At 45.0% G+C, this 27,832-nt stretch overlaps 2 protein-coding genes across 6 annotated transcripts in view; both read right to left on the reverse strand.

Annotated features, from left to right (window-relative positions):
* The window catches only part of efna2b (ephrin-A2b), a 52,395-nt gene extending 51,153 nt beyond the window's left edge, over window positions 1–1,242 (reverse strand). Inside the window, exon 1 of the mRNA XM_084547965.1 lies at window positions 535–1,242. Coding sequence (XP_084404091.1) covers window positions 535–698 — 164 coding nt within the window. The 5' untranslated portion in view covers window positions 699–1,242. The remainder of the gene's footprint in view (window positions 1–534) is intronic.
* A 7,421-nt stretch (window positions 1,243–8,663) lies between these two features.
* Window positions 8,664–27,239, reverse strand: LOC311490540 (polypyrimidine tract-binding protein 1-like; the record flags this gene model as incomplete). Of its 5 annotated transcripts, none has more annotated exons than XM_084548083.1 (15): window positions 27,198–27,236; window positions 23,452–23,485; window positions 17,332–17,392; window positions 16,465–16,637; window positions 15,939–16,085; window positions 15,722–15,853; window positions 15,391–15,501; window positions 15,141–15,318; window positions 14,804–14,881; window positions 14,405–14,526; window positions 13,185–13,218; window positions 11,431–11,523; window positions 10,787–11,003; window positions 10,631–10,708; window positions 8,664–9,482 (listed from the first exon to the last, which is right to left on the reverse strand). In XM_084548083.1, exons 1-15 carry the CDS (start codon window positions 27,203–27,205, stop codon window positions 9,350–9,352), a joined length of 1,599 nt encoding a protein of 532 aa, XP_084404209.1. In that variant the 5' UTR covers window positions 27,206–27,236. The 5 variants fall into 5 exon arrangements, with proteins under 5 accessions (XP_084404209.1, XP_084404208.1, XP_084404207.1 ...); XM_084548082.1 differs by having other exon boundaries at window positions 14,405–14,544; XM_084548081.1 differs by lacking the exon at window positions 23,452–23,485 and having other exon boundaries at window positions 16,465–16,748; window positions 27,198–27,239.
* Window positions 27,240–27,832: the final 593 nt, after the last annotated feature.

The following is a 27,832-nucleotide window of genomic DNA, read 5'->3' on the forward strand; positions in this document are numbered from 1 at the left end:
AGAGAATCTGGAACGATTCGTCGTCAGTTTTAAAGTAAATCAGAGAAAAATGGATCAAAGTCTGAGAACTAATGATGGTGGAGTTTCTTCACAAACTTGTTTCACATCAAACTTCCTGTTTTTCTCTTAATTATTGGAGAAAAGTCCATTTGTGTCTGAAAGCAGACGTTTAAAGTGAATATTTGTCAGAAAGTGTCTCAGTTTGATGGATTCCTGCTTCTCTTTGTCACATTTGACAAAAAACTGAAGATTAGTTTGATTCTGTTGAAGAAAACGTTTCAGAGAATGAGTGAGAAGAGGAATCAGATGAAGATGATCAGTTCTTCTGTTTCAGCTTCATCATCTGACTCATTTATTTGATTTAATTAAACCTGAATATTTAGTTCCTTCTCATTGATGCCGTTATTAACTGAGGTTTAACTCCTTCCTCCTCCAGGATCAGACTGATTCAGACTTTCCTCTTTTTACATAAAGTTTCATGTTTTCAGTTTGAAGCAGGGCAGCAGGAGGCTGGGGGCCCGGTCCGGGTCTTACCTGGGGTTCGAGCTGTTCCAGTAGACCGCGTACCGGTCCGAGATGAGGCGGTCGTCGGTGACGGAGGCGCAGAGCCGGAGCAGGAGGCCGAGCAGCAGCAGCAGCAGCGGCCGCCCGGAGCGCTCCATGCGCGGCGGCGCGGCGCGCTGCGTCCCGGCGAACATCCGCGACTCTTCTTCTCTTCAGCTCTGTGACCCGCAGGGAGGAGGACCGGAACCAGGACCAGGACCAGGACCAGAACCAGAACCGAAGCTCATCAAACTCGGGTTTACATCAATCAGTTTACATCCAGGGAGCAGAGGGAGCCATGGTTCTTCTCAGTAATCCAGTTCACTTCTTCGTCCGGTACCGACGGCCCCAAACTTTCATCCTCAGTCCGAGCGGACCGGTTCAGTCCGAGCGGACCGGGGCAGGACGCAGCGGGACGGTGCGCGCTCGGAGCCGCTCCATGTGCGTCCGAGTCCGGGTCTCTCCTTCAGGATCCTCCGATCAACTCTGAGTCTCCGCTGCTGAGCCCGAGGAGCGGCTCCCAGACCTCCTCCTCCTCCTCCTCCTCCTCCTCCAAGTTCAGACCCCTGCAGGACGAGCCGCTCCACTCCGACACAAACTTTCCAAGGGTTCTTCTTCTTCCAACAGAACCTGAACCCAAACCAAACCAAACCGAGCCGAGCCGAGCCGAACCAGGAGCCACGGGAACAAAGAGGAGAGAAGTCTGAGTGAAAGTTGAGCCGCAGCAGCAGGAGGAGCGTTTGGTTTAGTTACCGGCTCAGCTCCGAACTGCTGCTCCCCGCGCGTCCCCCAATAGAGAGAGAGAAGGGGGGAGGGGGGCGGAGCTTCTGAGTCACGGTGTTCTCCCTCTAATCAGAACTACATGACCCCCCCCCCCCCCCCCCCCCCCAACAAACTTAGTGGTGTGTTCACGGCACCGGGATGTTTCAGATCTGAAGCTTCAAGAAGGAAGGAAGGAAAGAAGGAAGGAAAGAAGGAAGGAAGGAAGTAAGTAAGGAAAGAACGAAGGAAGGCAGGGAAGAAGGAAGGAAGGAAGGACGGAAAGAAGGAAGGAAGGAAGGAAGTAAGGAAAGAACGAAGGAAGGCAGGGAAGAAGGAAGGAAGGAAGGACGGAAAGAAGGAAGGAAGGAAGGACGGAAAGGAAAGAAGGAAAGCAGGAAGGAAGGAAGGAAGGAAGGGAAGAAGGAAGGAAGGGAAGGAAAGAAGGAAAGGAGGGAAGGAAAGAAGGAAAGGAGGGAAGGAAGGAAGGGAAGAAGGAAGGAAGGAAGGGAAGGACAGAAGGAAAGGAGGGAAGGAAAGAAGGAAAGGAGGGAAGGAAGGAAGGGAAGAAGGAAGGAAGGAAGGAAAGGAGGGAAGGAAGGAAGGGAAGAAGGAAGGAAGGAAGGAAAGGAAGGAAGGAAGGGAAGGAAAGAAGGAAGGAAAGAAGGAAAGGAGGGAAGGAAAGAAGGAAAGGAGGGAAGGAAGGAAGGGAAGAAGGAAGAAAGGAAGGAAAGGAGGGAAGAGGGAAGGAAAGAAGGAAAGGAAGGAAGGAAGGAAAGGAGGGAAGGAAAGAAGGGAAGAAGGAAGGAAGGAAGGGAAGAGGGAAGGAAAGAAGGAAAGGAAAGAAAGAAGGAAGGAAGGGAAGAAGGAAGGAAGGGAAGAAGGAAGGAAGTAAAATCTATAAATAAACATGTGACTATAAAGAATAAACATCTTTGTTCTGAATCAACCAGAAATTTATTCTAAAAATAAAAAAAAACCTTTTTGTTTTGTTTGATTTTATCTGTCAATCATTTTATTCTATTTGAGGACATTCCTCTTCCTCCTCTTCCTCCTCTTGTCCAGTGATTCAGCATTCATTAATGTTTCAGAGAATCATCTTTGGAGGAAAGGGGGGGGGGGGGGGGGGGGGGGTGATGGGGGAGGGAGGGTGTGGGGCGGTGTGTGTGTGGGGGGGGTGAGTGTGTGTGTGGGGGTCCAGATGAATCTTTAATCCTTGCTTTTAAAGTGGAGTCACAGATTAATGGAGATGCTCTATTAAACTTTCAGAGGGTCCCATGAATAAATGCAGAGACCACTGGGGGGGGGGGGGGGGGGCAGTGTGTTTGTATGAACCCTGAGGAACCGTCCAGGTAACGCTGACCACCCCGCCCCCCCCAGTGTCCAGCTACAGGTCAGTCAGGTTGGTCTGGGCCCTGGGGAGGGGGAGGGACCCTACTGCTGTTACTGCCACTGCTCTAGTTTATCTCCAGATGTAAACATGTCTGACCAGTGGCGCCTCTGGTGGACGCTAGAGGAACTGCAGCTTCTTAGAGACTGCTCTGTTTGATTAATCTTATCTTTGGTTACTTGCCGTTAGCCGTCGTCTGTGAACATGTCACTTACTGCAGGCAGCTGTGCCCTTCAGATTAAAAGCCTCCTGAGTGTTGCTCAGCAGATTAATTGTCCGTAGAGATAATTAAACTGCTGAACAGACCCCATCTGCTGAGTGTTAATGGAGCAGCGTTAAAGCAGCTGTAATTACATGACTTCATGTTGATGCCTGTTGAACCTGTCAGACAGAACTGAGGGATCAATTAAGAAGCAGCACCTTATAAAGTCAGTTCATTCATGAGTTCATTCCAGTCTCAATAATAATAAAGTCTCATTTATACCACGACGTTTTTATTAAGTTGTTTTTAACCTTCTAACACTAAACAGACTAAATGTTTAAAAACCTGTAGTAAATGATTTTATACCTGTCGTCTGCCCCCTGGTGGATTAATCCGTGCACTGCAATTACTAGCTTTTGGCAGCCGTTTCCAAAATGACCGCCCTCACAGATTTTACTGATATTTTAATATGAATAAGGAACAGGAGCAACAACCTGAATCATAACATCTATAATATGTAGATTTACCAAAACAGAGACACACGGCAAAATAAAACCAAATGAAAGATTTAAATAATAATAATAAACTGTACCCCCGCCTCTCGCCCCATGACAGCTGGGACAGGCTCCAGTAGACCCCGCGACCCTTAATACAAATACAAAACAAAAACCATATGTGGAAAATGTTAGCAATAATGTTTGTTTGAATTAAAGTGGGTTCTCCTGTTAAAAAATAAACGTGTGGAACGTGTTGGTCTCTGTACCAGATTTGGATCCAGATCCAGAGGGAACTCAGCTCTTATTTCTTTGGTTCTTTGTGTCTGGTTCCACAGAGAACCAGATGAGGAGGAGGAGGAGGAGGAGGAACCCCATCGAGTCTGTTTGTCCTTGCTGAAGGAGACAGAGCGTCTCTGTGGGGGTCCGACCTCCGAATCAGACCAACGGACGGACGGACGACTTAATGGACTGTCTCCTGATTCGTCCATCAGCCTTTAATTGACCTGCAGGCTGTGTGTGTGTGGTCGTCTTACTGGTGTTGTGGGGACATAAACCCTCTGATATGTTAATGAGGACATTCAAGGGTTCACGTGTAAAGTTCAGCTGCTTTAAGAGGACAGTGAACGCACCATGATGATGGGGAGTTTGTTTTTATCTGAAACCAACAAGTTGAAACAGGGCTGAAGAGAAAGAAAGAGACTCTTCATTGACCTTTAATTGATCTGCAGACAGTGTGTGTGTGTGTGTGCGCTCGTCTGACTGGTGTTGTGGGGACACAAACCGTATGATATGTTAATGAGGACATTCGAGGTCTCATTTATAAAGTTGAGTTTAGGCTGCCGCTGCTTTACGAGGACAGTGAACGCATCATGTCAGCAGAGGTCCTCACAGCTAGCGACCAGACGGAGAGAATTAAAGGGTTAATTATGTCCCAGAGGACGATTATTCACGTCTCATCACTCGGGGACTGAATTACCTAGCGGCTCCCTGCAGGACGGCGTCCAATAATCAGAGAAACACCAGGACGATGGAGGCGATGGAGGCGATGGAGGCGCTGGAGGCCAGTGAACCGGACGTCTGCATAATCTGCTTTTAGGCAGAAGCACTGAAGCTGTCAGACGGATGCAAAGCAGCCGAGGCGGCCGGTTAAATCCATGATGGACCTGTCAGCCGGACGGCCATTAGCCGCACGCTGAGCCTCTCCTCCTCCTCCACTTCCCGCCTAAACACTGTTTTCCTCTTCTTCTACCCCTCAAACATGTCAAAACACGCGTGACTGCTCATCGAGCGTCTGGTTGGGCGGCGGCGGCTGGATTAGCGGTTTGACAGGCCGCCGGTGTTTGTTTGCGGCGGTGGACTCCGCGGGGAGCGGCGGCCGGGCGGCGACGGCTCGGAGGAGGAAATGTGGAGGAAGAGATTGGCTCGGAGGTAGTTAGCGGGTCGCTAGCTGAGAGTTTAGGTGCAGGATGGAAGGCGGGAGAATTAGCATTTAAAGTAGTTGCCCACCAGGCATTAGCACACCTTGGTGAGCTCGACCAATATGTTTCCTGCTGGCCGCAAAAAAATAAAAGGCTCACATCAGAGGAAGACGAGAAGCGTTCAGCAGCATCACAACAGAATCCATCACAGGTTAAAGTCCTTCATTTAAAAAACACTCGTCTTTATCAACGTCGTCTCCTCCTCCTCCTCCTCCTCCTCCTCAGGAACTCTGACTCTTTTCAGGAACTTTCTGAAACTTGGACACGTTTTTAAAAATCTGAGTTTGTGGCGAAAAAAGTTACGACGAGAGACTTTGTTGTTATCTGAAATCAAGTTAGACGTGAAACAAGGAAAGAAAGAAAGAAAGAAAGAAAGAAAGAAAGGTGGAAGAGAATAAATAATCCTTTAATCTCGTACCGAAGAGGATAAAAGAAAAATCTGATCAACTGGAAACAAAAAAATCTTTAAACTGAGCTGTCAATCATCCCGAGAGGAGGAGGAGGAGGAGGAGGACTGTTTCTCCTCCATGTTAGTGTCCAGTCTTGAACCAGATGATGACCAAGGTGTCTCCATGTCTCCTCCATGTCTCCTCCATGTTCCTCCTCCTCCTCCTCCTCATTTATTCCTCCTCTCCTCAGACTGGAAGGATTTCTCGTCTGAGGTCAAGCTGCCGTGCCATCAACGTTTTTTTTTTTTTTGTTCGTCACCGTCGGTGAGAATAAGAAGACACGGATATGAACTTCCTCCAGTCTGTAAAGCCTCCCAGCTTCGCTTCACCTCCTCTGCTTTATTATCTCCTCCTCCTCCTCTTCTATTATTCTCCTCTCTCCCTCTGAGAGGAGTCAACTCTGTGATCGTCCTCTCAGATGAAACTCGTCCAACTTTAAATCCACAAGAAGAAGAGGAGGAATAAAAGGAAGAGGAGGAAGAAAGAGGAGGAAAACAGAAAGAACCAGATTCAGTTCTTCTTTTCATTATTTAGCCTGAAACAACATCACAGCTCTGATCCAGATCATCTTTTTACATGTGTCGCCCTCTGCTGGAGGAAACATGGAACAAGGAATCACGACTGAGGACGAAGAAACAAGACGTAGTTTAATTAATCCACCAGTTCTTTTCTTAGTGTATATTTATAAATGTAGGTCACTGTTTGCTTTTCTTTACCTTCTCTGACTCTAACGCAGCCGTGTCACCCGCCATCAAAGCTTCATCTTCATCATCGTCTTCAGAAAGTGATGAAGATGCTGGAACTCGTTTAAAGATGAATGACTTTATGAGTCGATGAGGATGAAGTGGTTCTGTTCTGAGGAATCCAAGCTGCTGTAGACCACTGATCAGCTGTTACCACAGACATTTAGTTACCAGGAGGTCACAGCTGATACTGGACACAAGGAGGAACTGATATGTAATATTGGCTCACTTTATAATATTCATTCCTTGTATTTAATTCTCCACGTGTTACTGTGAATATGAACTCTCCATCAGATCCTCAGACAATCAGCAGCTTGAACTCAAAAAGCAAAGAGGAGCCAGGACGTGTAGAAGCTGATGGAGGAGACTTTAATTAGTCCAGAACTAAACCCTTCAGCTGTTAAACTCTTCCTCCTCCTCCTCCTCCTCCTCCTCCTGGGTCATGAACGTGTTTGTGTTTTGGGTTTAAAGCACCGTGAGGACAGACGACTCGACTTCTCTGTGGTTTTAGATAAAAAGTGATTTAATCTCTTTTTTCTTTTCTTTGTGACACAAACAGTGTAAGGCTCAGAACTGGTCGCACACTTTAATCAAAATATACACGTTTAATCAGATATAAAACTGACAATCAGCTCTCAGACACCAAACTGTGGTATAAAACACATATGTACAGTCCGACGCCCTCCTGCCTCACCTGTCTCACCTGACACCCAGCGATGCGTTCAGGTCACCTGGGAGAAACCAACCTTCCAGGTTTCATGTCAGAAACGTGTAACTACAAGCCTCCGTGTAGTGATGCTCAGCGCATCCAAAACACTGGAGGAACAAGTCTGGAGCGCCTCCATTGGTCCGCCGTCATCTCCAGGAGGAACATGTGACCAAGGCCCGCCCACACTGTGACCACGGCCCGCCCACACTGTGACCACGGCCCGCCCACACTGTGACCACGGCCCGCCCACACTGTGACCACGGCCCGCCCACACTGTGACCAGAATCATACGCCTCCAACGTTATCCATCGATCACATGGTCCTCACATGGACCATTGTGTTTGGATCATAGAGAGGATGATCCATGTGATGACATATCGTCACTGAACCAGATGAAATCAGAGCACAGCTGTAATTTAACAAGAGCATCGTTACCCATTAAATGTTTTACTCTCGTAACGAATCAGAAACAGTTTCACACGTCTCAATGAACCTAAATAACATTTTCCTGGTGAAAGTAAAACTTCTTGAATCTTTAGGGACTTCTATTTGTCTCAGAGTGAGACATCTTCCCCCAGTTAAATCTTTTTACAGCATAAAGTTTATCTGGAGTCTCTCTGTTGGGAACTGATTCTGAGGGGCCAATCAGAATGTTTGGGGGCGGGGCTTAATGTGTTTGATGGACAGAAGAGTAACAGTGGTCACAGAAGTCATCTGATTAGTTTACAACTAAAGTGCTGCTGTTAAAGAGGCTGTTATCTGATGTAAAAGATACTGAGAGGAAATAACTTTAAAGGATGAACTGTTAACTGAGATTAATTAAATGTCACAAACGTTATGGATCTGATTGGTTGGAGGACTGTCCAGCTGATGCAGAGCTATTCTTCTCTCTCCAGAAATCAGAAAACTGACGAGGAACGGATCAGGGTCAACGATGCAGATATAATTAACACCTTCATCCTGCTCTGCTCTGATTGGCTGTTCATTGTAGAGGCCTCATTTTTAAACACAGTGTGGACGGACCTCCGAACATGAGCTTCATGTGCAGTCGTGCCCTTCTTCTTCTTCTTCTTCTTCTCTGTCTGGATTTGGAAATAAGGGAGGAACACAACCCCAGGGACCTGAACACAACCCCAGGGACCTGAACACAACCCCAGGGACCTGAACACAACCCCAGGGACCTGAACACAACCCCAGGGACCTGAACACAACCCCAGGGACCTGAACACAACCCCAGGGACCTGAACGCATCACGACTGTAAAACTGTCAGCGGCTCATTTGGAGGAAACATTTAGTTCAGACGGTGAAGTTTTTAAAAATGTATCTGAGCGTCTGGAATGTCGACAGAATAATAATAATTATAATAATAATATTATAATAATATTAAGACACAAATAAACTACTGGTTTCAGGACATTTCTGAGGGGCGTCAAACTTTCAGAGTAAAGAGGAGCTAATGCCTGATGTAGACTCAGTGCTGCGTTGAAGGCACTCCACAGAACATCTGGTCGCAGCGTTGGGCTGAATCCAGTGAAGAGATTAATGAAGACGATCCCACAGGAAACACCAGTCTGTTTAAAACCAGAAACCTGAGGCAGGCGGATCTGTTTGCATCTAGAAGGCCGTTGTTTTTTGTTTTTTAGTTTTTTTGGTTTCAGCTGTAGTGGATCACAAACTCATAAATTAAAAACCGTTCGGAGGCGACAGACGAGACAAGCTAACGTTCACAGATCTGGATCGCAGACGGCAACGAGACACCCGCCGAGAAATCAGAAGGAATGATTAAAATATTGCTACGATATCTGGTTTGATTAAAAACGTGATTGCATACTTGGAAAATAAAAAGAAGGAAAGAATAAAACAGACAGAAGACCCAAGAAAACCCGCTAAAACACAATCAAGTTCACGTTTGACTCTACGCTAACCAGCAGTACAAAACTCAAACAACAACACCAATAAAATACACTTAAAATATGGATATATCTGTAATGCATCAACAGTAAACCTTTATCAACTGTAAACCTGCTCTTCGCCAATTCAGAGGCTTTTTGTTTTTCTGTGTCGAGGTCACGTGACAGCAGGAATAAGGCACAGGATCATCTGAAGTGTTTGTCAGCGAGGTCTAAGATCTGACCAGGACTTATAATTTAAAGGCTACAGACGACGACTAGAGCCCAGAACAGAGATTAAAGAAACTATCCCGAGTTCAGGACTTTGGAAAGAAAACGTCAGTCAGAGTTCCTGATGATAAATCTACAGGGCTGACTTTAATCCTGTGATTAAAATCAAAAAAAGGCAAAAAGTGGCTAAAAGGTAACAGTGAGCTAAGACTCGTTCCAAAAGTCCCCTCCAACTCAGAATACAGACTTTAGTCTCAAACCTACTGAGATTTAAATCTGAATAATCTCAGGATTTTCTTTGCGAGGCTCTAATAATAAAAAAAAAAAGGCAAAGAACCTTAAAAATAATAATAATAATTTAACAGGACACCAGACTTAACGGTGGTTTCTGCAGACGAGCGCTGGAATGATGGAGTGTAGTGGACGCCGTCGTGGATCCAGAGGCTGGAGGCCGAGGCTCAGATGGAGGACTTGGAGAAGGAGACCCGGAGGTGGTGGTTCTCCCCCAGGTCGTGGTTGTGGAACTCGATGAGGGACTCGATGGCCTCCTCCACGGAGTCCATCTGGATCAGAGCCATCTTATGGTCCTTCCTGAACCAGAAACAAACACAGACGTCAGAATGTGGACGAGTTCAGAGGACAACGAGGACATCAGGCGGGGCGGCTGTGGCTCAGTAGGTAGAGCGGGTTGTCCACGAACCAGAGGGTTAGCGGTTCGATCCCCGGGATGTGCCACATGCCGAAGTGTCCTTGAGCAAGACACTGAACCCCCAGTTGCTCCCAGTGCGTGGCACTGGTGTGTGAATGTGTGTGTGCTTGTGTGAACGAATGGGTAGATGCGTCCATGACTGTAAAGCGCTTTGAGTACCAATAGGTAGAAAAGCGCTATATAAAAGCAAGGCCAATTACCATCAGCGATAAGACATGGAGGACGAAAGATACATGGACTCTATGTTCCTCCAACGATCAGATCAGACTGATGGATGAGGAGGAGAGGATCTGTTGGTGGTAACCATGGTAACCTTCACTAATCAGCATCAGGTGAGGGACAGAAACATGGAGGTAGAAAAACAAGATGAACCAAGATGGAATCAATGTGGACAGAGACGATGGAGACGTGGAGACATCTTGGACGTCTTCTAAGACTCTACACATTCAGGACTGGAGGAGGACATGGAGGAGGAGGACATGGAGGATGAGGAGGACATGGAGGAGGAGGCAAAGAAACTTCTTATTTTTGTCTGTGCTCCTTCTTCTTCTACTCTTTTTCTTTGTATCTTCTTCTGGTCTTTGTTCTTCTTCGTCTCATCTCTCTTCTTCTCTCCATCTCCTTTTTCTTTTTGCTGTCTTTCTCCTTCTTTCTTCTCCGTCTCCGTCTTCTTCGTCCTGGACAGCAATGTTGGAGACGTGGAGACATTCTCTAGACATTCAGGACTGTCTTATTATTTCTTCTTCTCCTCATCATTATCATCTTCTACTCGTTTTTCTTATTCTTCCCTTTCTTCTTCTCTTCCTATTTTCTCTTCTTGTACCCCTTCTCCCGTTTCTTCTTCTTCTCCTCTTCCTTCTTCCTTCTCCTTTGTTGATGTAGACGTGATGCTCCTCTTCATCACTGGCTGATGTTCAGATGTAATCTCACGTATCTGATCACATCATTTCATCTGGTCTCCATGGTAACAGCTGGGAGACGTATCGATGGTGGCTTGGAGGTTAAAGGAGGAAGTGACTGAGTGACTTACTGGAAGAACTTGAAGGCCTTGACCATCGCTCCTGAGCTGGCGAACAGCAGCTTGAGGTCGTCTTCAACCACAGACGGGCTAAAGACACAAACAGAGCAGAGTTAGAGAGAAGAACGGCGGCGCCTCGCTCGCTCGCTCGCCGGCTGCAGGACTTACGGGATGTTGGAGAGGTGCAAGGTGGCCGAGGGTGGGAAGATGTTGGAGTAGTTCTTGGAGCCGGGCTTCTTGAAGCGGTGCAGGGGGGAGTTGCTGTAGTCTTTGGTCAGGCCCTGGTCCTCGTGGCCCTCGCGGGGAAGCTGGACGCTGGTGTGTTTGGACAGCGTGATGCGAAGAGGCTTCCCGTGCAGCCGCTGGCCGTTCAGGTGGCTCATGGCTGGAAATCAGAGAAACTCCTTCAGTCCATCGAGAGGTTTTAAACTCAACCAAGAAAACAAACTCAGAATGTCACGGATAAGCCAAAACATTAAGACCACCCTCTGACGCTGTTAGACTCAAACACTGGGTCAGTGCATTTAATTGTATTTCAAGTTGTGCTTAAAACCCAGATGGAGCAGCGTCTTAGTTATTTTCTTCTCAAATAAAGGAAGAGCCAGCTCCGTCCAGACGTCAGCTATAAACTGTCCTGTCTGGAACGTCCACTAGAGACCGGCTAGGAGAAGATGGACAACCAGAGAAGAGATGTGTCCAGGTGAAGGAGCATCATGAAGGTGGTCGTAATATTTTCATCATCTGCGTGTTTAGTGTTCTTAAATGTTATAAGGGTTGAGGGAGAGCTTCACTGAGCGCGTGCAGAGCGTTACCTAGCTGAGCCTGCGTGCTGTCGGACATCTGAACCAGAGCGTTTTCCTTCTTGTTGAAGAGAATCTTGACTCTCATCACGTCGCCGTAAACACCTTAACACAGTCAGAGAGATTAGAAACCGGTTAAAGGCTTCAAACACAGGAAGATGCTCCAAATATAAACATCTAGCCCCAAAGCTAAACCTGCTAACTCTACAGGAAGCTGTGCATGAAGCTGGTCTGCAGCCTGCCAACCGCTGACCCTTGGTCTTATCGGTCCAATACAAGAATAAAAGTTCACTCTGAAGGATTAAACTGTCAAAGCTCTGGATGTAAAAACTCTGGAGGTGAAGGGAGGAAGTGACACTTGACAAATTTGTGGATTTAATTTATAAGGCAGGAATTCCTGAATTGTTATGAACAGGAAAAATAAAAATGCAGGTGAAGAAATTAAAGGTAATGGTCAGAGGAAATAAAAAAATAAAATAAACACACGGCAGATTACGCCGTGTAGGAGCTATGAATTATGGGAATTGACTTTAAAAAACAAAAAAATCAAGAGCAATTGATTCAGCACTGAGGACATGCAAACTGAAAGAAACCCGGCATGCAAACTCAAAAACACAATAAATGCAGCTCCTCAGAGCGGCGTCTGACCGGCGGCGTCCGTATACGATCGATTACCTCTGAGCTCTTAGAGTCACGTTTCAAATGTTCATTTCAGATTTGAGGCGTTTAAATGTTTTTAAGTCAAGGTTCTGGATTAAAGCGAAAAAAAATCCTCCTGATTCCACTACAGGAGGCAACGTACACACAGTTCAACCTTTGGACATTTTATTTCTCCTGGACATCATCACATTCTACCATTGTGATCATTATACAATCCAGAAGAAGATGGAGATTTCCTCCATGTTGTTCACACATGGAACTCCCCAGGGAAACCAGTCACCAAGGCATGCTACATAGCAATGCTAAGCTAACTGTCACTACTAGACGACTGTGTTGTGTTTATTATCTGTAGTACCACCATTAGACCACTAGATGGAGACAAAGGACCACGTATGAACCTGAGACACAGGGCTCAGATTCTATCAGTCCAGTCACCATGTGGTTCATAGTTGATGTAGAATCATGTGACAGACTCTAAAGGACAGAAGATAATAAAACTATATATTTGTTGTCAGTTGTTTTTAGATTTGATGAAATATTGAGACAGAAGAAGAAATTCTGACATGATGACTGAGACATAAATAGTTTAGCTGCGTTTGTTCTCTGTTAGCTGAGGCTAGCTGGTTAGCTCCAGCTATGTGCTGCTTGGAATGGATGCTTCAGCTGAAAGTCTCTAATCTCTAATGACACCCAGCCAGTCAGAGTGAAGCAGAGTGGATTGTGGGTAATGTTACATTCCATTCTGACTGTCCCTCATATTTACGGGGCTCTGCGTTCATTGGGTGGGAGGAGTCAGGTGTTGGTGCGTTCATTGGGTGGGAGGAGTCAGGTGTTGGTGCGTTCATTGGGTGGGAGGAGTCAGGTGTTGGAGCTTTTAACGGACGCGGTAAAGATCGCACGCCGACACTAATCGATGGAAACCACTGAGGAAAAGCTGCAGATATTGTGCACAAACTCAAATCAACACACACAAAAAAATGATAATCTGACAAAACCAGCAGACACTCATTACCATGAATAAACAAAACAAATTAAAAAAAGAAGAAAAACAAACAGAACCAGGTGATACTGATAATAATCAAAATAAGAAGCTAGTGACAACATACCGAAGAGAATAAAGAGGCAGTGGGGCGTAACTCTCTTTAAAGACAGCAGAGAAGGCAGCGGAGGGACAGGACAGGTAAAGGTGGGAGGGCAGGACAGGTGTGGAGGGTCCGAGTCGTTTCCATGGCAACAAATTAAACGGAGGGTGGGGGGAAAAAAAAAAGAGACAGGTGAGGGGTCAATCAGAAGGTTAATTACCTTTGGAGAGGAGGGGATCAGATAATGTCAATATAAATAAATATTTATGAGGAGAACATTTTCACACATGACTGCACAGGTGTGTGTACAGGTACATTAAGAGGGCGGAGCTTAAAATGAAGGCATTAAAAAAAACATGGCAGGAAGTCAGAGGATGAAACAAAAAAGATTAAATAAAAAAAGGTTTAGTTTCCTGGTGATTAAAGTCGAATCACATGATTTTAAACTTGATAAAATCAATGAATCTGGTAAAAACAACATGAAGAAGAATGACTGACGTCTTCACAGTCAGCTGTTTTCTTTGAGAGCTGTATGTTGTCAAGTTAATGTCATTAAACGTTGCTGAATCATCACTTAGCAGCTCCAGTTTGATCACTGACAGAAATCTAGACTCGAGGTTCTCAGGAAGGTTCTGAACGGTCTTTAGGGTTCTTTTAGGTTTCTAAAGGCAGTGACACAGCAAACCAATCTGAATGTTAAAGATCCAAAATAAATGAATAAAATCCTTGGACTGTTTCCCTTTTAAATATCTAAAGGATCCAGATCAGGACATAAGCTCCAACTCTGAGAGAAGCATCAAGATTTAAAAAGTCTGAGGACAGAGAAGATCTGGACAAACGCAAAGACTGAAGATGGAGGAGACACCACAAACCTCTGGAACCAATCAGGGCTTTAGTTTTAGTTTAAAGTAAAATTATTCTGAAACTGAAATCTCTCTAAATAAATTTAATAGAAGCAGGAAATCAGTAGCGATCCCCGTATGTGTCCCCTCCCCACTACTAACAGCAGCTCTTCCTGTTTCCTCTTTTGAATGATGAGTCCAGACTACTGCCCCCTGCTGGTATTAGAGTTTGGAGACGTCACAGTTTGATGTGTCACTACCTTTACAATCATTACAGAACAAATCCTGTAGTTACATCATCAGGGATGAGTGGGAATATTTAATAAATGTGTGTAATGAGTTTAAAATCTCACAACGATCAGATTGATAATGTTATCAGGAGGAAGAGAGACAGCGGCTCACCTCAGGGTTGAGGTTGCTGACCAGAAGGACACAGTGTCCCGCCGGGATGGGTGGGAATCCCAGCCTGGTGGCCCCGGGTAGGGACAGCGAGGCCAGGCCGGGCAGAGTGGGGACCGTCAGGCCTGGATAGTGGGAGGACACTGGGAAAGGTGAGACCGGTAAACACACAGGTAACTGCAGAAAGTCAAGCTACTGAGGCTGGTTAGGTGATCCAGCACGTTTCAGGATCCAGGAGGTCGTTTGAATCCTCAGGTTTTAAATGTTTCACACAAATTTCACAACACTTTTATTTTTTTTTAAACGTTCATTCAGTAAAACCGACTACTGAATCGAAGGATCAGTCCAGGTCTCTCTGGACGTCCCTGCAGGTGAGCGTGGAGTGCTACAGGTGAGACTCACCTGCCGGCTGGAGGGTGAAGGCTTGGGGGAAAGCGTGAGTCGCTCCAGCGTACGGTCCAGCCGAGATGATGCCTGGGGCTGTGAAGGAGAAGAAGAAACAAGACGTTAAACTCAGCAACAGAAACATTACACCTGATAATGTCTAGACTGTTAGTAGGAAGCAACGCAGAGAAACAAACCTTATTTATACGTTAAAAGATTCCTCTTTAAATAAATGACTAATTGCTCTCATTTTAGGCTAGGAAGCTAGGAAGAGCTGCTATTAATCAGAGCAACCGTTCTTATCTTGCAGACTGAAGTTGGCATATGGGTGTGGTGGTGGTGGGGGGGTTCTTACTGAAGGCTGTGGCCATGGCCGGGTGCTCCATGGTGGGCTGGTTGTCTCCGGTGGGCAGGTCTGGTCTGGTGAAGTCTCGGCTCTTCTCGTTGTTGTACTTGACGTTGAGGCTGGTGAGTTTGGAGAAGCTGATCCTCAGGGTGCAGCAGCCGTTGTAGATGTTCTGTCCGTCCAGAGACTGAAACGAGAACGGCGTTAACGAGAGGGAGAGAGGAGGGAGGTGTTCACCGGTGACGGTCTGACGCCTCACCAGTTTGGCCGCCTGAGCCGAGGGTCCGTCCGGATACTGCAGCAGAGCCTGGAACTGGCTGTTCTTGGTGAAGACGATGATCCTCAACACGGTGCCGAACTTTGAGAAGATCTAAAGGAACAAACAAGAGATGAGTTTAGATTCTACGACTGCTTTACTATTCCCGTCTCTACCCACTGAGACTCCTGAGAAACAGAACATGAGATCAACTTTTAGTTTTGGAATCAAACTTGAAGCTCTCCAGCTTGGGCGACATTAAAGTAACGGTGAGTTAAGAATTACCAGATTCAGATTAAATCATTCATCGTTTGACTGGGATTTAAGCTCTCACCTGACAGAGGGCGTCCAGGGTAACGGGGTACAGCAGGTTCTCCACCACCACCCTCAGTACTGTGCTAGGAGCCACCGCCGCCGCTGGGTCCACATGAGACGAGCTGAGGGCCCGGAGAGCCGCCTGGGCCCTCTGAGGGAGGACAGAGAGAGGGTTTAACAGGTGCTCAGAGATGCTAACAGAAGCTAACAGAAGCTAATGGTTGTGTGGGCATTACCTCCTGGTTGGGTGAGTTGTCAGTCTTGAGCTCCTTGTGGTTGGAGAACTGGATGTAGACCGGATGGTGCCTGATGATGGGCATCACCGTGGAGTAATACCCCACCATGTTCTGAGCTGCTTCCTCCGAGTTCATCTCTAAGAAGGCCTGAGAAAGAACAGAGGGGCATCTGGGTTATGGTTCATGTAGCGTCCAAGCTACGGCTGCAACGACTAGACAACACCGCTGATGAGGTCGGGTTGTTGTGAGGGAGATTCATGACGTGACAGAATCTGACTGGATTTAAAACGTATGGTGACAGATACGAGTTATAAGCAGAGACATTAAAAACGTTAAACGACAGAAAATGAGCTAGCAAGCTAACCAAGCTTGTTTACCAACATGCAAAGCTACTAAGTTGCTCACACTGCTAATGTAGCTAACACTGTCAACAAAGCTGACCATTAGCAACGTACATATTACATGCGATAATAATCGTCTGTTCCTGACGCCATTAAAAGCAGAAACAGGAAGTTGTAGTTCATACCTGGTTCTTGGCTTTGAGCATCAGCAGGTTGGTGACGTCTCCGAAGGGCAGACCAAGGCTGATCACCTCGGTCTCGTTGATGTCATTGGGAAGCTTTCTGATGTGAATGACCCTGGACGGCACACTGGGTCCTCTTATGTCACCTTTGAACTTCTTGGTGTCGTTGCCATTGGCTACGAAGGAAGAGGAAACACAGGGTTCAACATGGCTGCCAGGTAGAACCAGGTAGTTAGGAGTGATGTGCTCCAGATACTCAGCAGTGTGGTGCATCTCAGGGTCATGTTCTAGGCGGTGAGACAAAGGTGAGACAACAGTCAATGAGTGGAATTTCTTTCCTTCTTAATGTAAATAAACAAACGTCACTAGTTCATTTTCTGTGTTTCTGGTTTTTCCCTCTTTGATGGTGACATTGATTTACTGTATAACATCTCTGTAGTTCTGGTTTAAACTTCTTTATCATATGCTTGCTTTTAAGAATGTCTCCTAAAAAAAAACATTTAAGATCTCATTGTACTCCAAATTAAATAAAATATGATCCAGTAGCCGTTAGCTAGCAAGTGGTAGAATGTAAATTCAGGTTTCTTTGTCTTCAGCTATCTCTGCCACCAAAATACTGTGTGTCGCTAACGGTTAACATTAGGAAACAAATGCTAGCTAGCCAGCTCAGCATTGTTAGCTACATTAGCAATGTGAGCAACTAATAGCTTTGCATGTAAATAATCAAACTTGATTAGCTTTCTAGCTAACGTTCTGTGTTAAATAAAAACCATTGAATGAGAAGGTGTGTCCACTGGTGCTGCGTGTTAATAAAGTCAGACTTGTCGTCTCAAAACAGAATCAAACATGAGTTGAAGGTATAGACCTGACCTGTGGTACTCATGATATACGGGCCGTTGGAGATGCTGGAGAAAAGCTCGTCTGATCCTCTCTGAAAACAGAAAAACACAAGATCATCACTTTCTTTTCTCTGACCGTTAACGTGGAACATAAAATAAAACCATTTACAGACGGAGGAAAAACCAGAAGTCAGGAAACAAGGAAACAACCAATGAGACGTGAGGAAACACGTCATTAACTGTTGTGTTTAGATTTTTATCAAATAAAATGTATATTTAAGAATGACTGAAAACACAACATAAAAAACACAATGCTACAACAATCTAAGAAAACCTATGATACCATTACCATAAACAGTCAATGGCCAGTTCATTAGGTACACCCGTGAATGCATTCTTATACAGCAGACCTGCACTAAAGCTAGTCTCCATGAAGGTTCTGGTGTTCAGCTTTAGTTTCTACTAACAGAGAGAAGTTGATTCTACTGTGTTTTCATTGTGTAGCTCTACTGAACTGACACGTGTTCCTAATATTTTGACATAGCAGTCAGTGGGCTGGGCTAAATAACAGAAACACTTTAGCGTTTCATTCAATCCAGTTTAACAGGACCACAAACTCCATCCTCCACTACGACCATCCAGGTGAATCACCACCGTTCTGACGCCGTATCAACATCAACTCAACCGAACAGACATGGAGGACGATTCAGTCATGACTCTGGGACATGATCCAGATTTTGGGACATGATCCAGATTTTGGAACAAGATCCAGATTTTGGAACAAGATGGAAAGACTCTCACATGTTAAGTTTTTCTTTATTTTAGAGGCAAAGCTCAGATTAGACCTGAACCCTGGAAGCTTCCATCCTCAGAGGAACCAGGTCTCTGCTGAGAAACAAACATTTCTGATCATTTTTATTTATAAAGCAGGAGCATCAGACTATCAGGGCCCATCTCTGACAGATATTTATCGTATGTTCCATGTTTCCACAGATCTGCTTTAGACGCCGTTCTCTCTCTCTCTCTCTCTCACAGGAACCTGAGACACGTCTTTTGCTTTTCATCCAGACAAAGCAGCTCAGATCTTCTTACTGATCCTCACATGAATAATACAAAGAGCAGAAACCCGAGCGCCAGCCTTCCCTATCTCTGCCTCCATCTACGTCGGGCAGCTGCTGGCCGACGGCCGGACCCCTCCCTCGGCCTGAGGAGGCAGCGCCGCACATCCACCGACGGACAGACGGACATCTGGTTCTGACAAAGACCGACCGGTTGAAACTAAACCACGACTCAGCTGGTCCAGATCTAATTACTGAGGGTCTGCTGCAGCTTTCTGGCTCCACGCTGCAGAAATAAAGTTCATCCGTGATTTAGAGGATCCATTAATCCGTCCATTTAGTCTGAGGGGGATCTGACTGAGTGACGAAGTGGCCACGCAAGAGATCATAATGAGGTTCTGAGCTGTACAGACCTAGTAACTCAGGAAGGCTCTCCAGCATGGACACTAACTGGCCAGTTCATTAGGTACACTAGTGAACGCATTCTAACCTAAATCCTCCTCCATGACTGCTCTAACGTTGAGTTGATGAAGAAACAGCGTCAGGAAGGTGGTGATTCAACTGGAGGATCGGTGTGGAGAATGTAGTTCTCATTCACTGGTGTACCTAATGAAGAGGCCAGTGCCTTTCTCTTGAGCTCAGTTTCAAGTCATTTCCAGACTCAAAGTCTTCAATCAGTTGGTTGTTGTTCCATCTCAGGAGAACCGTCAGACTGGGACCAACAGTTTCCTTCATCATCACAACATCTGATCATTCACAGATTGATTTTAGAGCATCAACGGTCAAATAAGAGGACGAAATTATCATCTCTCTGCTTTTATTGTGAAAAATCAAACACCTGATGAGTGTCCTTCCTGTCCCAGAAACCAGAGAATCAGTTTGTTTCTCAGCTCTCAGATGCTCACCTGTCAACAGGTAACCCATGACAGACTGACTCAACCTGAACCAGTCGTTTAGCTCCTAACCACTTTATGAATTTAAGAGGAGAACATGTTTAGAATAAGAGGACATGATGATATTAACTAATGATGTCCCACTCAGATTCGAATTAGGATGGAATTAAATACATCAATTGGCAACTGTAATAGAGCTTCAGCTGTGTCTCAATAATTTACAAATAAGTTTCTGTGTTCTACTAAAACAAACTATTTGTTTTCATCTCTTAAAACTAGATATTTAAATAAATCCCACTGGGGACGTTATTCCTGATTGGGTGAAAGTCTTTCTGTATTTTTTCTCCTATTCTGTGTTTAGTCACTAATATCCAACATCGTATTTCTTCACCTTATCAAAGTGCTGGTGAATTAAAGCTTGACCCGACCCCCCGCTGACCTCTGACCTGCAGGTGTTTTATCTGAAAACGTTCTGGGCCCTGATCCGTCCCCTTTAACGGGAGCCGGAGCGAGCGCTGTGGTTTCAGATGACTCGCCCCGAGGTCGGAGGAGGAAACAGGAGAGCTGGGATCACTTCCTCTCTCGGCCTTCGTGGGGTTTTGGCTCAGATTCTAGTCTTTGTCCTTAAAACGTGGAGACCGCTGCCGGACACGGACCCAGACAAAGATGTGTCTGATTTAAATATTCAATCTGAATCTTTCACTGATTAACTAAACCAGGACGTTGCACCGTGCAGAAGAACTTGTACTAAACTATTTAACCCCGTTCTGACTCTTTGCTCCATGAGCTGCAGCTACAGAGGCCCAAACAAACAAACAAACAAACAAACAAACAAACAAACAGTTTTGATGCTACAGGAACTTGACATTAAAGTTGATCAGCTGTTAGAGATGTCCTGATCCAGGCTTTATGAACATTTCTGGAGTAGAGAACACAAGGTACCAGCTACCCTCTCCACACTACATTAACTTTGACTGAAAGATTTATTGGACTGAATCCAGTCCACTCTAGGAGAAGACAAGGAAGACAAGGACAGACTTTAGGAAGCTACAGGAGACCAACTCTAGGAGAAGACAAGGAAGACAAGGACAGACTTTAGGAAGCTACAGGAGACCAACTCTAGGAGAAGACAAGGAAGACAAGGACAGACTTTAGGAAGCTACAGGAGACCAACTCTAGGAGAAGACAAGGAAGACAAGGACAGACTTTAGGAAGACACAGGAGACCAACTCTAGGAGAAGACAAGGAAGACAAGGACAGACTTTAGGAAGCTACAGGAGACCAACTCTAGGAGAAGACAAGGAAGACAAGGACAGACTTTAGGAAGACACAGGAGACCAACTCTAGGAGAAGACAAGGAAGACAAGGACAGACTTTAGGAATCTACAGGAGACCAACTCTAGGAGAAGACAAGGAAGACAAGGACAGACTTTAGGACGCTACAGGAGACCAACTCTAGGAGAAGACAAGGAAGACAAGGACAGACTTTAGGAAGCTACAGGAGACCAACTCTAGGAGAAGACAAGGAAGACAAGGACAGACTTTAGGAAGCTAGAGGAGACCAACTATAGGAGAAGACAAGGAAGACAAGGACAGACTTTAGGACGCTAGAGGAGACCAACTCTAGGAGAAGACAAGGAAGACAAGGACAGACTTTAGGAAGCTACAGGAGACCAACTCTAGGAGAAGACAAGGAAGACAAGGACAGACTTTAGGAAGACACAGGAGACCAACTCTAGGAGAAGACAAGGAAGACAAGGACAGACTTTAGGAAGCTACAGGAGACCAACTCTAGGAGAAGACAAGGAAGACAAGGACAGACTTTAGGAAGCTACAGGAGACCAACTCTAGGAGAAGACAAGGAAGACAAGGACAGACTTTAGGACGCTACAGGAGACCAACTCTAGGAGAAGACAAGGAAGGCAGGGACAGACTTTAGGAAGCTACAGGAGACCAAGTCTAGGAGAAGACAAGGAAGACAAGGACAGACTTTAGGAAGACACAGGAGACCAACTCTAGGAGAAGACAAGGAAGACAAGGACAGACTTTAGGAAGACACAGGAGACCAACTCTAGGAGAAGACAAGGAAGACAAGGACAGACTTTAGGAAGCTACAGGAGACCAACTCTAGGAGAAGACAAGGAGGACAAGGACAGACTTTAGGAAGCTACAGGAGACCAACTCTAGGAGAAGACAAGGAAGACAAGGACAGACTTTAGGAAGACACAGGAGACCAACTCTAGGAGAAGACAAGGAAGACAAGGACAGACTTTAGGAAGACACAGGAGACCAACTCTAGGAGAAGACAAGGACAGACTTTAGGAAGACACAGGAGACCACCTCTAGACTCACCTCCTTCCTGAAACCGTTTCTACATCAACTGAACGTTGGAACAGTCACTAAGAGTGATTTATTCGTGACGTCATGACTTGGGGACATTATCCATATTTTAGAAGAAGCTGTAAATGATGAACTGAAATGATGTTAAAGTATGTCATCATGTTTGAATAAATTAGTTAATTTAGTAAGTTCTGTTATATTTTAGTCGTTAACTGAAGGATTAACCAAATACTAATAATACTAATGGTTGCATTCACTAGTGTACCTAATGAACACATCAAGAGCTGCGTATGGAGATATTTTGTGTCTGAGTGATGATCAGTTATCGTTAGTCAGAGACCAGACTGTAAACACAACGATCAAGTAAAAAATCTAAATAATAGTTTATGTGGAAATAAAACCGCTGTGAAACCAGAACTTCTGACAACACCTGAGAGTGAACGAACGAAACCAAGGTAGTTAAACATTGGCCGACACATTTAACATATGAAAGGTGGGTAACGCCCACTTTAAACCAGCTACAGCAAATTCATTCAACCTTTAATTGAGTTATTTCTGAACGGTGGCAGCTCCAGGTGTATAAATAAACAACAACAACATCTTCGAGGGCCCTGCTCAGACCTGGATCAGTTTTATCATCAGAGACCTGGTTCCTCTGAGGATGAAAGCTTCCAGGGTTCAGGTCTAATCTGAGTCTTTGTCTCTAAAATCAATCAGATCTTAACATGTGAGAGTCTTTCCTTCTTGTTCCAACATCTGGATCATGTCTCCAAGTCAACCAGCAGCTGTTGATGGTTCTGATCCAGCGGTAGGTAGAGATCCATTAGAGACAGCAGCTGCTACAATATTCTACTGACCACATGATGGCGCTGCTGATTTACAGACACACAAACTGAGATCAGATCTCAAGTGCTGGCTGGGGACGCATGTGGAGACACATTTATATTAAGACCAGGTGGAGACACAGGGACGTAGAGATGGACAGATGAGACCAGGTGTTGATGAAGGTCTGAACAGGGCCACACTGTTTACCACATCCTTACAGACAGCTCAACAACCAATCACAGCGGACAAGGAAGTGACAACCGACAATATATCCAGAAAGCGTTTAAGAAAGGTAACTAGACTTCTACAAGTCCAGTTACCTTTCTTAAACGCTTTCTGGATACACCATGACCTGGATGACTGAGAACCTTCACGGACAACCATCAATTTATTTATTTATTTTTTAAATCGAGGCATTTTTTGATAAAACAAAGATTTTACGAGTTAGCCTAATCTGGGGTAAAATGCTGCACGGGACGTCTGAGTTCAGCTCAACGCTCTACCCCTCGCCGCTTACACCTGGTGGGACGAGGCAGGGTCAGGAAACCGAGTCCTTGAATGCATCACCGGAGAGTTTTCAAAAATGGCCTCCATCCTCCATCACATGATCACAAACACAACACTAGGTTGATAAAAGCCTCTTCTCTGATTTCTAAAGAACTGAAAGTACTGATCTAATGTCTCCCTTGGTTAGTGGGGCTAAACCGTGCGCTGGCTTTGTGCTGAGCTGGCTGAATCATGCTAAAGCAGCGACCTTTAAGCGTGTTGTTGTTGACTAATCTGATTTTCCTAAGACTTGCTGTGGAATGTGACTAAAAAGGCAAATTATTGCAGGAGTTGGGGCCTTCAGTGGACACAAACAACGCAGCGACCTCCACGCCGATTACACAGGAAAGCTCAGAATCATTCCCAGATGGTAGCGACGGCGTCCTGTCAAGACACACTCAGCAAACAAAGCAGCAAACCAGTCAGAGAGGAAGAGGAGGAGGAGGAGGAAGAAGAAGAAAAAGAAGAAGAAGAAGCAGAGGTGCCTACCTTAGTACCAACTGTTATATCGTGGTGGACACTGCTGTGAAGAAAAGAAAGCGTGTTAGAAGCAGCAGGGAGAGAAACAAAAAAACAACAGCAAATAAAAAGAGGTTAAGGAGAAGTGGACAGAAACCCAGCAGAGAAGAGAAACCAGCGGTCGGTTAAAGACCTCAGCATGTTTCACACCAAGCACAAATAACAAGCTGGACTCATCCTGCAGGAGAAGAACTGAACGCAAGGAAAAGGCAGAATAACAGGAACGCAACAAAAAGAAAGAAAGATGTAGTGTCCCTCAGCGTCTTCTACAGAAACACCACTCAGAACGTTAAAAGTCCTGACAGTAGACAAAGAGAACCCAACCAAACACATGGAATGGAAATATTATCCTGTTTTGTTTGTTAATTCAGTAAAATGAGCCAATATTACATATCAGAGAGGTGCTCCTCTAGGATCCAATCAGAGTCCATGTGTTCAGAAGTGTTTCCATCAATGTAATGAGACTCAGGTGTGGTTCAGTTCCTGGTTTAGTTTCAATAAATCAGGGATTTGTCTCAGTCTGATCTTCACAACACATGTTTGTGGACAAAGGAGCTTTCTGAGGAGCTCAGAGAAAGAGTTGTTGTTGCTCATCAGGCTGGAAAAGGTTCCAGAACCATCTCTAAAGAGTTTGGAACCCACAAATAATCCACAGTCAGACAGATTGAAGACGACTGTTCCCCTCCACAGGAGTGGTCCACCAACAAAGATCACTCCATAATAGTCTGAGAGGTCCCAAAGGAACCCAGGGGAACTTCTAAGCAGCTAAAGGCCTCTCTCTCATTGGCTGATGTTAATGTTGATGAATCCACTGAACAACCATGGTGTGATGGACAAAGACACTGCTCTCCAAGAAGAACATTTCTAAACATCATGTGGACAAGACAGAAGACTATTGGGACAATGTTTAGTGGACAGATGAGACCAAAGTAGAATAGTTTGGTTTAAATGAGAGGCTGAAGTGGTTCTGTTCTGAGGAATGGGCTAAAAGCTGCTGTAGACCACTGATCAGCTGTTACCATCTAGTTAAAGGAGGTCACAGCAGATACTGGACACAAGTATAATATTTCAGTTTCATGTGTTTGACTGGGTTCTCTTTGTTCACCGTCAGGACTTCTGCTGATGTTTTGAGTCTTTTAAAGCAGCATTATAGAACTGGGCCAATATCACCTGCAGCTCTACAGAACAGTTATTACTGTAGTTAATATGCTGCTTGGATAAACACTCATCCGCCAGTTCATTAGGTACACTAGTACCCAACGTCGCCCCTGAGCAGTCTGCAGGTTAGAGTGAGATGGATGACGTGAAGCAGGGCAGCATGATGTGATGGATTAGATTAGATTTATTGATGCATTAGGCCGTGTGTCACGTCAGTAAAGGTGGAGCTGATTTAAATACAGGACAGGTAGTTAGTTAATTATGCCCAGGTGACGGTATAGTCTTTAATCATGTCAGGTAATTCCAGTTTTACAGCACCACAAGCTCCATCCTCCTCAATGATCATCCAGATCAATCACCACCTTCCTGGCACCGTTTCCACATCAACTCAACATTAGAAGGAGGATTTAGATTAGAATGCATTCACTAGCGTACCTAATGAACCGGCCAGGGCGTGTAAAACCGGCCGACCTCCGCAAATATCCTAAAACACAAAGCTAAGACAAAGACCAGTGGGAGTTTAGGATCCTGTTTGGTTTTAAAGCAGGACACTGCCAGGTTCATTTGAACAGGTTCCTCCAGGTCCAGGTGAGTATCAGGTCTTTAACAGACTCTGGTCATGTGACCTTCAGGTGGACTCCACCCACAGATGATCCTGATAAAAACCTAAACTCTCCACCATCATTTAGAGCTGAACACTTGTAGAGGAAACGTCTTCTACAAACACAACGAGTCCAGATGAGTTTGGTTCAGCTTTTGTTATTTAAGTTATTTAAGTTATTCTGAGCGTCAGCGTCAACTTCCTGTTTACTTCCTGAACACAAACACACACCTGCGACTGCAACTGGTAAAAAAATTATAAATGTCAAAAATCAAGGACAGACTCCTGAGAGATAATCTGAGATTAGTAGAATCTCAGAATTTAAATGTTTCATAGAGAATTTGTGTATATACACATTTGTTTAATTATCTCTTTATACTTCAAGGCTTCACTCATAATTCCTCCTGTCTCTGTTTAATGGTGTCACTGGACACCAAATTTCCCACAGGACCAATAAAGTACCTACCTACCTACCTACCTATCTAAGTGGTAATTAAACCTAAGGAAACTAGTAAAAGTCTTGTGTCTTTGTTCAAAGGATTAAATCGTGTTTGTGAAGTTGCAGCCTTGTTCAGTAGGTTTAACTCCTTGTGCAGATATTTTCTGCTTCTTCTCTGAACACAACGTTACACAATTATTTTGGAATAATTCAGTAAGTTTCTACAGACTCACAGACACATGAAATAAAAAAGTACAAGCTGTGCAGCCACACGAGAGAATCAGAACAAAATCTTTCACGCATTCAGGTAGGACACGAAGCGAGTGGAAAACCGGCTGGTCGGGCTGAAGCTGACACGGCGGTGCAGACTGTAAACCAGCTGGAGGAGGACCCCTGAGGGCACGAATGAGTCCTGACGAAGCACAAATATTCACATCAGGAACTGAAGCGGCCTCCTGGCTTCAGCCAACGCCACTGACAGCGAACACAGAGCGGCAAACAGGCCCGGCCATTACAACCATTCACTGTGATCAATGGAAAATAAACCTGTCAGTCTGAACCTGGACAACAACCACAGGAGCTTCACATAACAGATAGGGCTGAATGTTTCCTGCCCTTCCCAACAGCCCCAGGGAGGCCACTTTTAGATCGGTCCTGTCCAAACAAACAGCTCAATGAAGAAATAAATCTGTTACACTGAAGATTTGATCTGCGGCTGGATCTGTTCAGCTCTAGTCCAGAGATCTCTTTAGTTTCCAGAAAACAACAAGTCTGCACACATTCAGCACACTGTTGTTTTATTAAAATCTGCACTAAAAACCTAAATGTAAAAATATCTTGGTTAAATAAAAGATATTCATCTAAATTAGCCTCATTTTACAACCATCCGTTCACTCTCGAGCTTGTAAAACCAAATTCCATGTTATATACTGTCATTTTTACGTTCTTTCGTGACAACCAAAGTCAAAATATTATTAGAGCACGACTCTTAAGCTTGGAAATTGATCATTTGTGGCGATTGTTCAGTTCGGCACACATGAAACACATGAAACTACTTTAACTTTTAAGAAAATCTGAGTTTAACTGAAGCAGACTCTCCCACAGTGGGCGTGAGGACATCGTAAAGCTGGAGTGGAAGTTATGTACGTTGCTTATTGGTTCTTCTTTGAGTTCATTTATCGATCACATCGTATGTAAATGTTTGAAAGTCGCACTAAACCTTGAAGAACTGCATTTTCGGAGCCGTGTTTACCTGCCAGGTTGTGTTCGTGGAGTTTATCGCCGCAGAGAATGGCCCGTTCTGAGGCTAACACTTGAGCTAACTCTGCTAGCTTAGCTTCCTGCTCCCTCCACAAACACAACTTTACCGACAGCCGAGCGGACAGCGACACCGCCGGCTGCGCTCCGGAAAACCCGCCCCTGGCGACATGTCTAGGCTTCTACTCTCATGTGTAAGTAAAAACAGACAGAAACTATATTTGACTGGAAGTGTAAACGTAAGTAGATGGGATAACTCACCCGTCCATTGCACAACACGGAACTACGGAGCAACAGGTTCCAACCCCAACCACCGCTGTTATAAACTGACAAAATGGCGTCAGGCTAAAAAGGCGCTCTCTGATTGGACGGCTGGGAATATTTGTGGGAGTGTCCGGCTGGACTCGGACGCTGATTGGCTAGCGCGGCAGGGAGCGCAACAACAAAGAGCAGGCGATCAAAATTCCAGCGAGCAAAGATTGTCTATTAAGAAGAGGCGCGTCTCTGTCGGCTCACCTCTTCCTCTGGGCGAGTGGGCGTTGCCTGTTGTTTCATCAAATTGTTTATCTTTATATTGATGCACAGTAAATGTAGAATGACTAAATGAAAACAGCGGTTAAAACCCCGTCAAGATGTTGAGTTTACGTTAATAGAATGCAGGAAACACTGGTCAGTATTTACATTTGAGAGGCTGGTATCAAGGAATTTGAGGAATTTATACATAAATAAATAAATAAAACGAACAAACAACAGCTTAAATGATAAATCTGTGATCCACACAGTTTCGTGTCAGTTATCTCTTAAATTAATTGATTAGCCAACAATGTTTTTATTTTGCTTCTCAGTGTCTGGGGTAAAGCTGAAGGGCTTTCTACAAGTGGGTCAGTAGGAATCTG

This window comes from Chelon labrosus, assembly GCF_963514085.1.
Source record: "Chelon labrosus genome assembly, chromosome: 7".
NCBI lineage: Eukaryota > Metazoa > Chordata > Actinopteri > Mugiliformes > Mugilidae > Chelon > Chelon labrosus.